The 13,969-nt window shown below is 44.0% G+C and overlaps 1 protein-coding gene across 1 annotated transcript in view; it reads right to left on the bottom strand.

Moving 5' to 3' along the window:
* Nucleotides 1–13,587, bottom strand: part of gfra4a (GDNF family receptor alpha 4a) — a 153,262-nt gene extending 139,675 nt beyond the window's left edge. Inside the window, exon 1 of the mRNA XM_079573325.1 lies at nt 12,842–13,587. Coding sequence (XP_079429451.1) covers nt 12,842–12,884 — 43 coding nt within the window. The 5' untranslated portion in view covers nt 12,885–13,587. The remainder of the gene's footprint in view (nt 1–12,841) is intronic.
* Nucleotides 13,588–13,969: the final 382 nt, after the last annotated feature.

The following is a 13,969-nucleotide window of genomic DNA, read 5'->3' as shown; positions in this document are numbered from 1 at the left end:
CTTTGTTCTTTTCACCAGATTCTATTTACATGCATTTTGATGTTACCTAAGAAGTCTCATGCCGGTCATAGCAAGTCTTTGGAAAGAGGAGGCTAATGTTGTGTCTGCTAAGTTTCTGGGAATATTTGATTTACTCGGGAAGAGCCCATCATTTTTTAACATTCCGCCATGATAAATGCTGTTCCCTTAAAGCAGGACTAAGTAACTCATGCCCCTAGAGGCCATAAGGGCTGCTGCAGGTGTTGTAGCATGTTGCGGGTTTTTTACTCATTAATTGTCCGTGAGAGTAAATACTACGATGACAGAAAAGACAAAGGGAGAGAGGAATATTGTACATCCAATTACACAATGGAGATAACTTTTTTCACACAGACCTGGCTGTAAATACTGTTTAAGTGGTGGTAGCCCGCAGTTAGCTTTGCCCGTTAGCCTGTTAGCTTCCTCGTCGTGATTCCATTAGTGTGTATTGGGGCATCGGACCCGTGGGCAGCGAAGTTGCAAGTGTGGTTTTCTGGCCAGAGACACCAGGGGGAGGTGTCTCTGGCCAGAAAGACCCCTCAATCATCCCATTAACACTTGTATTACCCCCAGAGGGACTACAGAAAGGATTTATTAAAGTGAACAAGATCGGGGGTTCATTTCATTTTTTCATTTCATTTTATTTATTTATTTCATTCAAAAGTGATGTTATGCAATCACAATAATTATTATGTTTTGGTATCTCATTGTCAGCAATCTTAAGAATTTATAACGCTTGGCCCCCACACACTGATGTCAAAAGGTGGTGTTTTAAAGTCCCATTCTGATAATTTCAGCTTTCAAATAGCCTTCATTACAAATCATTTCTTGCTACATACTTCCAGGTTCCAGTAAAAAAAAAAAAGCCTGGACATTTATGCACTTTGGCTGTATACACAAAACCTACAAGTCCTCCAAAGCCATCTTCAGTTGGACAGTCCTTATGAAACTGCTTCAGTAGAATCCCCAGTAAGTTTATTTGCGATTCACTGCCACTGAACGAAGTAACTTGTTTACCTTAATAAATCGGGGCAATACAAGTGATACTTTCCTGCCTCCGGGTCAAAACCACCAATACACACTAATGGAATCACAAAGCAGCAGGGTAACGGGCAAACCTAACTGCGGGCTAGCGCCACTTACACAGTATTTACAGCCAAGTTAGAGTGAAAAAAATATCTCCATTGTGTACTTGGATGTACAATATCCCTCTCTCCCTCTGTCTTTTCTGTCAGCGTAGTATTTACTCTCATGGACAATTAATGAGTAAAAAAAACACAACATGATACACCTGCAGTGGCACCTGCAGTGGCACTTATGGCCTTTAGGGGCATGAGTTACTTGATTTTGCTTTAACATTATTGGGGAAAATGCATCACAGGCGTCACAGTTAGCAGATAGTAAAGCAGTAGGAGTCATACAGGAGTTGTCCCTCTTTAGTGAAGTAAAGGTTCTCCAGCCTTCTTCTGTACTCTGTAGTTGAAGTGTCGGTCTGTGTGAGTGGCCTTTCTGAAAACCTGTCTGGAGTTGTCTGTTTTCCCCTATGATCACACTACACTCTAAAAAGTAAAGCTGGTTCTCCTTAGCGCCCGAGTAAATTTAATGCTGGGGTCCACAGCATTGACGTGATCTGTAAAAGGTGCCACTACCTTCTTTTTTATTTTGACCCAGGTATCATCCACGCATCTGAACCAGTCGACACTTCAGTGAAAATTTTATTACATTTTGAACTGTTATTGCATAATGCTGTTACCACTGGTTTATGACAATATTGTACTCCCTATGTAAATTTAGGACAGCTGCCAAACTAAACTTTTCAAAGCATCGCTGCTCCAACTTTTGAATAGTTAAAAATGGCATCTACAACAGGAAGAAGTCCAGACCTGCTGTGAATATGCTACATTAGTGCAAAAGTAAAGTGCCTACAATTGAAAATACAGTATCCGCAGTGTAAAAATAGTGGGGATAAAAAATAGCATTTGCTCAGTCCTTCCCTTGGCCTGTAAACCAACACAAAAGTACAAACCTACTTATGCATCCCTGCGCTCACAAGGGAGATGTTGCGCCCCAGATATGTGTTCCCTGTGGTTAAATGTGTACATAGACAAGCTGGGAAAGGGGGGGGTGAAAGCTGCTAATTCCTTATTACACTGTGAGCTACATGTCAATCACAACAGCCAGCAATCCCCTTTGAAATAAACCTGAAAAAAGATGCCTTATTTAGATGGATGGGACGAAAAGACTGTAAGGCAGGATTAGCTTAGAGAGATGATCCGGCGAGCGCAGATAGGGAAGGGGTGGCCCGCTCCTATTCAAAGCTTAAAAGAGAGTCACTGATAGTCACATGGGGTCTACTGAAGCCTGGAGGAGGTGGCTGTATTGACAGTTTACAAAACGTTACAGCCAAAACAGGAGAAAGAGTTATCGCTGATGTTGCAGAAATGAAAGTTCAAAAGTAAAATGGTTCTCCTTCTTTCTGCTGATACCAGAATTTCGCTTTAAAGTTAACTGTTTCAGAGGTTCACTCTCTATTATGCAAAGTAAAGATAACAGATACTGTAAACAACCAAAATATGTATACTTCCAATCCTGAAAAACCAAAAAGAATAAACTATCAAGATTGAGTTGGCTACAGGGCAAAGATTACTCAAAATTGATGAGATCCAAATCGCATTTTCCAATTCTCGGCCATTGTTCATTCCCTGCAGGGCCGTGTCTCCATCTGTCCGTGTCATGTCATGATACATGCCATAAACCGCTGATTGTGTGCAGCCCAACGCACATTACAAGACCCTCTCATCGGCTTTCATCAGCGTTATCTGAACAGGCTGAGGGGGCCCGCCTGCTGCTATTTGGCCCATTCTTATCTCCTTCCAAATCTCCTCCGCTGCCGCCACCGGCGTCTCCCACCGGACCCGGCTGGTGGACGCTTCACGCAGCCAAAAACTCTGCTTTCCCCCCCAGTTCCCCGTCCAAGGCAAAAAGAGCATCTCTGATTAGGAACCAATTAGCTCCCCAGATCCTTGGGCCAGGAGCCACAGCCGCCGCAGTATGACAGTCCAACGTCAGCTTGATTTGGCTCGCGGTCCAGACTGGGATTTGGGGCCCTGCTCTCATTTGAGGGGAGTTCTTGGGAAGTGAGGAGAAGGCGAGTGCGGGGGCCTCTTAATGTGACCTGACCTACATGCCGTTGGCAGAGATGGATGACTGCGGCCCCAATTTGTCTTTACAATTATCTTCCATAACATCACTGGAGAGTTTGGGGGAACCTATTACAACAGGTTCAATAATGAAAATGCCAGAACAGCTTCCATCCGAAGAGGCGTGTTCAAGTTGAAGCGTTCAAGTGTGGTGTCAGTGGCCTTTTCTTTGGACTGCCCTGCCATCGCCCTGCCTTCCATTTATATCTGCAAAATAGACATAGTCAATGATCAACCAACATAAAGCTACACTAAAAGATTAGGCGTATCCATACATTTTGCCCAGTAGATGCTTTTGTAAGCCTATGTCACTACTTCACAAAATACATGAATGTCTGTAGCCCCAAGTTCCTCTCTCTGCTCTCCCGTCATTGCAATCTCACATAATCAGTAACGGTGACTTTCCGCATCATCCACAACACTTGCGCACTCGTCCTTGCACTCTCCCCAAGATATTGCGTCACCTCATCTCTGTCAAATCCATATCACTGTCAGGCTCAAACCACTCGGGGAAAAAATGGTGAAATAATAGCCAGCATCATGGATAATGGCTCCCCGAGAAGGTCCCGCAATGTTATTCAGGCTTTTGAACCGTCTCTTGGACACCTTTCGCCCGGGCATTTACCGTGACTGCATTTCAGTTTTACGCCGCTGAAATCCGAGTGAGCTCAAGCCCGCTGCGGTGAAAGGGGGCAACAGTTCAAAATGAAGCTAAAAACAATGATAGATAACCCGCAAACATGCTCATCTGCGCAGGGGAAAAGGGTCTGACCGTGGATGAGCTCGAGTTCGGAGAAGGTGTTAGAAGCTTCGTAGATTTCTCAGTTTGACATATGTCTCAGGGTGTGAAATGGCATTTTGAGTGCATGAGAGGGAGATGAATATGCAAGATAACTCAAAGAAAACACCACTCCACTGAGGATATGACATTATAAAAAAGAAAAAGTCAATTTTGCAAGATATAGGCTTGTTAAACCCATATCTGATCCCACGTAGTGCTGCAAACACTTGACTTACTGTATGTCTCTTGTGCCACAGCGCGTTGTCATTCTTTTTTTTGTGCCCGTTCCCCTTCATTGATTAAACTTTTCCCTCTCATTATTTGTGGCCTTTAAAGCTTTTCTAACAATCACATCACGCGGGCCATTTTGTGAGCTCTTTTTATCACAGTGTTAAAACGTCTGGCTTAGGAATACATTGCCGCTAAATGTCGTATCCTTTTCAGCAGGCAAAGCTAGGGTAATTGTCTTGGTGGCATAATCTCAAACTCGACAAAAGCCAGTGCAAATGACACGTTTTTTTCTCGTCACAGAGGTTTTAACCCACGGAAAAGTCAGAACATTTGCCGTTCTGCTGAAGACTGTTTATCTTCATCTAAAAGTGTAGTTTTTTCTTTCACCAGCAAAAGGCCCGTAATTGCTTCCATCTGCCCAGTTTCCATACACCATCACTCAGCCGGGCGAAGATAACGCCACGACATAAACCAAAAAAAGTCAAAAGAATGAGCACAAATGTCAGCGAGTCACGGATGAACCATTTGCCAGTGACTGATCGCTTGTCCTCAGAGAAGGTATAAGACAATATAAGCCCACACGAAGAAGGAAAATAGATAGACAGACGAGATCTATGTATTTGTGTGGATAGCAGAATTTGCCCTTGTCACATGGACAGTTACTGTTCTTGCCAGTTGTTCCTGCTGTGACAAAATTACAGCAATCTAGACCTGCTTCAATGAAAAGATAATTGTTTTTCCTGATTGGTGCTTGGTTTGATTGCACTGTACTTGTCTGTTCCTGCTATTGTGGAGATGGCGGCTTTGATCCAACTTGGTCGAAACGTCCTTGAGAAATGAACTCAAAAAGCCTTTATGTAAGACACTGGATCAATAATACTGACGAATTGCAGAATAAACTGAAGAATTATAGAGCGGAGCACAAACAAGTTGCATCAGACGCTTACATCCCAAGATAAAAAAAAAGGTGAAGTTATGGACACAGCAGAAGAAGGACCAGTCAAAGGTCCTTCTTCAAATGTGCTCTATGTGCTCTGTTTACATTAGGTGGAAGAGAGTTGAACAAACATTACTTGCCTTTTAACAGTTATTTTTACTGCATTATGTTGTACGGGCTTCAAACTTATATACTGTATCTAAAAAAAAAAAGGATCAGTCATCTTCTGTGCTATGTAGTTGAAGTGTCGAACTTTTTGCCTCTCATCCAAAAGGCTTCGTCAGCAAAAAAAAGAAAAGGAAAACTTCAATATTGCCAGAACAACACATAGACACTTTTCCATCAGGGTACAGCTCTGACTCAAATACCGATATTGTTGTTTAGTCATAACGCTATAGAAAATGCACTTTCCTTCAAAAATAACTTTCCTCATGCCAGAATATTATCTGCGCTGAGTGGCAGTTGACGAATGGAATCAATAAATCAATCTCACAAGATGGAGTGAGTGTCAGAGGGAGGAGATGTCTTGTGCTGATAGTCAAGCTGCTGCTATATAGGATTTGAGGGAGAGGCAAGTGTGCATAAACCGCCTCTGACTGGACTGGAGAGGGCTGACAAACAAATGCTGTTTGGTGACACAGAAATGAAGTGCCACTACTTTCTTTACCCTCTCCAAATGTGTTTTTCAGGAAGGTACAAGCTGGGTTTGAACCCGAGACCTTTAGGCCCCGTCTACACCAAGTCAAGTTCAGGCTTAAAGATGGAAAGATCTCAAAACACTGTCTAAGTAGCCTCCTCCACGCTCTCCAATACTCACAATTCAACCTGGATAGACTCAAGCAGACAAAATCAGCGATTAGAAAGATTTATTGACACATGTACAGTCAGGTAAAAAGTGGCAGGCACACATAGCAACAATTTGGATGTAAATAGCCTCAAATTAAAGCTGAAAGTCTGCAGCTTAAGCACATCTTTGTTAATTCATTTGAAATCCATTGTGGTGGTTTATAGAGCCAAAAATATAGGAATTGAGTTGATGTCCCAATATTTATGGACCTGACTATATATTTTTGGCAATCAGACCCAGGCAGTAGACATTGATATATTAAAGTTAGTATGAACGGGCAGGTTAGAGTTAGACATGTCTTCCACCGGAGCGTGGACACCGGTGGTGGTATGGGAGATTATTTATTTATTGGTTTATTTGGTCGGGACAGTGCCCGACCCGTAAAGGATGCAGCCGGGAGAGCCGTAGACGGAAGAGGCGGAGGCGGGTCGCAGCACAGCTGGGAAGGAGAACCGAGGGCGATGATTGGCTGCTACAAAGGTTTGGCTCTACGCTGATAGGCTGAGGTGGAGGCGTGACCCACACAGACGCGATCATTGGCTGGAGGTAGGCGATTCTGAAATTAGTCTCCCGGGTTGAATTTACACTAAGGCTTAATTACTCAATGCAATACCCATATGTCTCCATTTGACCGACTGTCCGAACACCATAACGTCGCTAAAGTCTTCCTAGAAAAATCCCCTCGCTATACTTTCCTTATTCACAGCATGTTTCTGCCCCAGATATGTTTGCCCCGTAAATGTTCCTGATATTTCCCTTTCCTTTTTTTCTCCCTTTTTTCCCCTCTGCTGCTGCTCCACTCAGTCAATAGCGGCACTGGCTTTAAGAGAAATCAAGAGTGCGATGACTGTACCAGCTTTGGGAGCGCTGCATGGTGAATATAAATTATACATGCGTCAGTGTAGGACGGAGGAAGAAGAGGGGGGGCGTACCGTGGGGTGATTTCGGATTTGTCAGAATAAATGCATAAAATCGGCCATGTACAAGCAAAAAGCCATAATATTAGCTGTCAGTGTTCAAGGTTAGAAAACATGCAAATGAGCAAGATTATATAAAACAGCAATGAGCTGGACGGGAGTGGTGGTTAGGTTTGAACCAGAGAGAGAGAGAGAGAGCTGTTTGGGAGGTTTTTAATTGGACCCATTTTGGGAAGTTAGTGCAGAGTGGGTTTAAAAGTCCCTCCGCTGTAGTAAAGTTTGAGCCCAGTAAAAAGGTCTAAAACACAGCTCCTCAACAAGACTCAAGGGGCTAATCTGAGGTTAGTTTGTGTGTGGTCTATTGTGTATACGTTAAAGTTGACCATGTTGCCCTTTGAAAAATTAGAGAAAGATGCATTGGAAAGTATACCAAATGAAATCACTTCAATATAATATAGGAGGAAGGAAAAACCCCTAAGATTTATTTCGCCCAGAGTCTGTTTTTTCACCCCTTTTTGTAACAGTTTGAAATTTGAACTTTTATGGTTTCATTGTTAGCAGATAATACTGGCCCGTGTGCAAGGCTGGAAGTTAATATGTAAATAATTAGTTGGTGGTGAATGGTAATGAGCCCTCTCCTTTATCCGGCTGTATTATTCAATCTGGGCAATTACTTCTGAATAACTTTGCTCCAAAGTGTTCAAAACATGAAATGGAGGCTCGCGGTTAAAGACTAGAAATCTTGGAACTGACTTTTAACTTGGGGGTTTTGGGACTTGGATAAATTAGCAATTTTTTAATTTCCATTTTAGCAAGTGTTACATTGTGACCTTTCAGGTGGAGGAGATTATCACCAGTTTATGGCTAATGGGGGCCATCAAAAGAAAAGCAAAAGCTCTCGCAGTGGTGCTGTATTAATAGTCAAATACTTTGGATTGTTTTTTTTTTATAGATTTTGGTGAAAAATAAAGCACATCTTGTTTTTTCTTCTTGTTGTAGATTTAGATAGTTGCTCAGCCTTGTGCAAATCTTACTTGTCCTATAGAGTAGGCCATTTTTCCAAGATGCATTTCAGGATTTATTTAATCATTCTCAACATAATAACACCAGCAGTAGCCGCCCGTTTTGTTTTGTTTTTTCTTTCAACTTATCTCCTTTGTGTGCGGTTATATGGGGCTCCCCGCCTCGATGCATATCGTTTTACTGGTTTGCATTACTGTTAGACCCCGCTGTTTTCCCATATCCGCAACAACACTCACACCCAACATCAGTGATTACTACCTGAGAAAACAACATTTACCAAACTGCCTCATACTGAGAAAAGTAGGATACCTTTCTCTAAAAGCAAAAACCTTTACTGTAACCATTTCTAAAGTCTATCCAATTAGAGCTGGAGCAAAAATATAAAAGATACATTTGGAGCTTTGAGCCAGGTCTTGTTGTGGTACTAGCCTTTGTGGATTATCTGTTTGTTGCTTGAAGATGATAATATGCAGATAAACCTGGTCAACTAATTACACTAATGATTGCGAAATGTTCACAGCGGCGAGGGCACATGATCAGTGAAGCATCGCAACACTCATGCTAATTCACATCTGTGGTGAAGCTTTATATTGTTTAAGAGTTTGACCTGCTATACAGAAAATACACACCGGGCTAATGTGGCGTAAACGCTCTTTACGCATCCTGCTTCAATAGAGGACAATCGTTATGACATGTTGGTTCACTGTAACATTTATTTAAAAAAAAAGTAGATCAGCAGAATTGACATCACATTTGGGGCCCACACGCTCGCTATTTAGCGCCTCTCTAGATAAATGACACTTTGAACTGTTCTGCTCAAGATGAAGACTTTTGCATTCATCCAAACAGGCGCAGATTCTCTTGTAGTTTCGGGGGCCTGTTGTCAAGTGCAGGTTGAAGTCAGTGGAGAGCGCCGCCGGGTGAGCTCAAGGACTCTTCCCAAACAAGAAAGAGATGGAGCCATTTCTAGATGTAAATGCTATTTGTCACACATTCAAGTGCTCCTAATTGGACGGAACAAAAGTGGGTCCCATTAGCGCGAGTGTTTTTAAAGAGTTGATGTTTTAGTAAAGACCCGAGTGCCTTAAGTGCTGTACTTGGCCAATGACAAATGAGGAAAAACAACATTTCTTCAAATTCGCGGGAGGATACCTCAGTGTTGACGGCTGCCTTCACTCGAAATGCACCAACACGAACACGGCATGTCTACAGAGAATTTGCAGACATCTCGGACGTGCATAAAACATTAATTCAGGCATGAACTATTGGACAAACTGAATGAAGCCAAGGCAATAACTCAACCTGGTAGACTCATTTCAGCATCACATACCTCCAATAATCGCTTCCGAGAGGGCCACACCTCCACCTCAGCCATCAGCGTAAGAGCTGCACCTCCGTAGCAGCCAATCATCGCATTCGATCTTGCTTTTAAGCCCCAGCCATCATGGGTCATTCGCTTCCCAGCTGTGCTGCGACCCACCTCCGCCCCATCTCCACTTCTTCTTCCCATGGCTTCCCCCTGCTGCATCCTTCACGGGTCTCCTATACCACCACCAGTGTCCAGGCTCCGGGGAAGACATCCCTAACTCCAAGCTGTTCATCCATACATCGATGTCTTCCGCCAGGGTCTGATCGCCAAAACAAATACATGTCAATAAATCTTCCTAATCGCTGCTTTTGTCTGTTTGAGTCTAATGAGTCTATGACTATGACTATGACTATGACTGAGTCTATTACTTTCTACAGGCAAACTATAAGTTACCTTTTTCCAATGGTTTGGGTCAAATCAAATGTGTAAGAACATTGGTATTCTTATTCAAAAAACCACAATGATTCATAACCACGGATGGAAGCTGCCCGTCCAATACAATATCTGTTCCAACTCCTCATAACCCAAGCTGTGAACATTTCTGACAGCAGTTTAGCGCCCATTTTCTGCCATTTAAATCACCTCCTCCCTCCTCTCTCCCATGGGTCTGAATCGATGACTCCCTTCCCTACTTTGCGTGTCTAACCTTCAGGCTTTTTGCGGCTCCTTTGATCTCACCACCCCCCTCTCCGTGGACCTCCACGCCGCCGCGCGCACAGCACGCTACATACGCGCCGATGGTGTGCGACTCCTCCGTTGACACATCGCGGGTTGACAAGGTGAGAATATCCCTTCGCATCTCCGACTCGCGCGCTTTGCATCAGGCTTTCACTCAAATGCCAAGCCGCCGGCGCCCAATTGACAGCCCTCTGCACACGCAAAAAAAAAATCTCCCACAGACAAATTCGCCTTAGCAATATGGTGGACTGTGAATACGTACAGTAGGGAGGATGTTATGTTTTGAAGCGAGATCCCTTTTTAGTTTGTCAATATGCGGCCGTTTTGAGAGAACGCCGTCGTTTCCAAGTTGGCATGTGCTACACCTGACAGTTTTGCATCTGCTGTAACTGCCAAGCTTGATATTCTGCCAGCCTTCGGTGATCAGGAGGCTTGGAAGATAAAATAGAAATGAAATCCACTCGTAATTTTGAAAGTAAGTATGTACAAACAAGCCCTTCTCTCCCAGTCCCCTGAGGGCCCGAGCTGGGAACGGTGAATAGGGAATTTTAAGCCAAAAGAAAGTTGTGTCATCACCTCGTGTGAGCTAGATCTCCAGTCTCTACCGCAGCAGCAAAACCGTAGGCCTCTCCTTCTCCTCTCCCATTGTATGCAGGCCCCATTTCCCCGACAGATCTGCCTTGCTATCCCACCAATGTAGGTCTCTATCTGTCAGTAGCTCATTCGGATTCTCGTCACGTCACACTCATTTGGCTGTGTCTGACTCGCTCCATCTTGAAAAAGAAAGTTTCATTTCTTTTATCCTTTCTTGCCGTTTTTGGCTATTGCTCATGCACCTATTTGTAGAATAAACCGCTCATCAGGAGGCAGCCCATACACTGGCATGTTGGTGTTCACGTGCACACATGTTTACACAGGAAAATCCAAATGTCAAACCACTCGCCTTGTGCATCCCCAAATGAACAGGCACAACATCAAAACAAAATTGCTATCATTTTTGTTTTCATCAGAAATGGTAACTTCAAAAGCAATCACACAAAGCAAGCCTGCCTTTTGTTCAGCCCAGCCCAAAGTCTCTTCTTTTATCCCAATCAATAACTCATCTGTTCCCTTCTTGAAAATATTCTGGTTCGGATCAAACGCAGACCCCAAAAAAGTCAGAAACTCTGAAAAAAGAAAGAAAGGGAAAAAAAAGAAAGAAAAAAGGCTGCCAGATTTTTCAAAGCACCAGACTGTCACCTTTTTTCCACTGCAAATGTCGGAAATCACAGCAGCAGCAGCAGCAGCGCAGGGGAAATGGTGGTCTCAAATGTGGAGTGTCATTGTGGAGGCAGCGATAAATCTCCCGCGCAACACAAATCCCCCCAACGCTTCCCACACTGCGCCTGCTTCCTGTGCATTTATCCTTAGTCATACAACATCCATAACACAGTACAAGTTCATGTGTCTGAAGGTATTTGTTCAAAAAGGAATATGTATACGGGTGAAAGCAAGGTTGATATGCGGGATGTGGCTATATGTGCAGTGTGCAAGTTGAAACAAGCATGAAATGAAGACTGAAAAGGAATTACGAATGACTTGCTGATTTGAACACGCTCGTCAAGACATTCATCCGTTTTTATTACAAATATCACAGCAGACGCTTCATGCAAGGACGTGGCATGTCAAAATAGATACAGGGACAATAATGGCAAAGGGGGAGAAGGAAATTGCACAGCTCTCCGAAAATGAGTATCTAATACAAATGGTGACAATGATACAACATGACAGGTTTTGGAGTCCGGTCATTTGCACCAGTGGCTATTGTTCAGCCTCAACCAGCTTCAGCAAGTCTGTGTGTCAGACAAGAAAAGGAACCGATGATGGTCTGCAAGTGAGCCTCTAATGAATCAGACATAAAAAAAACAAAAAAAACAACACTGAACAAATCCAAAAGGCATCTCAAAGAAAAGAGGGAAAGGATGTAGTGTTGTAAACGCAGCTTTTTACAAAGGCATTCATTATGATATTGTCACAGCTTCACCCTTTTTTTTTCTTCTGGAAACAATGTGGGCACATGCATCCAGAGCAGGAAACACACAGACACACATATTTATAAATCCAGAAATATCTGCCTTTAACCAGGGATAAACCATTTGAACTAGTCTGCCATGTGATCAATGGGTCTGATGTTTGTCCATTATAAACACACACAAGACAATCTGGGGGGAAAAAAAACAAAAAAACACAGTTCCATATGTGTGGCACTGTCCGAGAAGAGGTGCGCACCGTCTCCTTCCCCTTTCCGATTTTTTTCCTATTTAAATCCAGTGTATTCGGAGTTCGGGGCTGCACACCTGCCCAGCTCTATTTACCGCAGATGAGACACGTGCACGCCACGCACACGCTCTCTGCACCTTGTCCTGCTCGCACACGTCTGCGACCATCACCTGCATCAAGCAAGTGCGCACGTTCTCGACCACGCGCGTTAAATGGCAAAGCCTCCCAGTCCACGCGCGCATACACAGGTTACTTCATAAGCACTTGCACATTTTGGTTTCGGGAGGGGGGGGGGGGGATTTTTTTGGGGGGGATATGCGTGCTGTTCCAGATGGAGCAGCTCGGAGGAGTCCCGTATAGAGCTTCAGAGGTTTCTCACACCGGGGGCTGGAAAAACTCCTCTACAGCCCCATCACCGTGACACCAGCGGGGCAGCGCGAAACCTCTTCCCAATCTGCATCTTTCACTGTCAAGGCAGAGCGACTATACACGAAGACCGGTCTAAGTGAACTAACAAAAATGCAGCTCTCACAACCAAAGCGCAGTGATTTACGCAAGAATAAAAGTGCGCGTGAACTCACCGATCAGAGCCAGCTGCAGAAAGTACAGTCCGAAGAGGTCCATTGTTATAATCAGCTCGGGTTACGCAGAAGAATCCGGTGAGATGTGACAGTGATAGCGCTGATGAGAGGGAATACCAAATGTCCTCTCGCTTGTAAATGCAAAGAATCGCAGCTATTTCTCAAGTGCTGACTGGTCACTCCAATCCACAACGTAGCACGGCATCATTTTTTTTTTTTTTTTTTTTTGGAAGGGGGTAAAAGTTTCTGGGTGGCGCGGATGAAACCGGACTCTGGGTCGAGCCTGGAAAAAACGAGCGCGGGACAAAATCAGCCCCGGTGTCCTCGCGCGGAGTCAGTGTTGCGCGTATTGAGCATCCACACTCCGGTCCGTCCGTGCGCGCGGCTTCCTCTCCTCTTCCTCGCCTCCACCTGCGCGCCGCGTCTGCAACTGCGGATGAATCACACGAGCGCACTCCGACCCCTGTGCGCGCGCGAGCAAGCAAGCCGCAGCCCAGGCTCGTTACAGAAATCCAATCTCGCTCCAAAGTTGGAATAGGACAAGTCGAATCGATAGCCTATTTCATACCGCTATAAAATGGAAACAATAAAAGCTGCGTAAAAATGGTGCATAGTGCCGCTTGAGCGCACGGGTGCACCGTGTCCACTGCGCTCTCAAAAGTGGGTTTCTTCCGTACTAAGATATGAAGGAAACTGCAGCACAGAAGTTGTTTGAGAGGGTGATTGATATCAGCGAGGGATTTTAGAGACGAAAGCGCGAAAGTGAAAAAAGATCCAGGTTGAGTCAGAGTCTGTGCTCAGTGGGAGAACTGGATCAGGCTGCACTTTCGGGCAACACTTCACCTACAAGACTTCCACTATCGACATGAGCTGCGTGTGTCATGTTTCTTTTAATGGTTCACCGAAAAATACTGGAGAGGAAATGGCAGAAATGTTCACCAAAGACTTCTAGAGACGCACAACACAGACCATTTTTATCTGTGCCATATCTCAACCATCAACAAATTTCACAATACGTTATAAACACAACAGTTACAATACAACAGTTGTTCATAAACTTTTCCCACCAAGTAAAATATAGAATGACACATATTTGACCTCCCAAGCACCAGGCTTGGATCAAGATTA

This window comes from Gobius niger (assembly GCF_951799975.1).
Source record: "Gobius niger genome assembly, chromosome: 16".
Lineage (NCBI taxonomy): Eukaryota > Metazoa > Chordata > Actinopteri > Gobiiformes > Gobiidae > Gobius > Gobius niger.
This window is presented reverse-complemented; position numbering and strand designations above follow the sequence as displayed.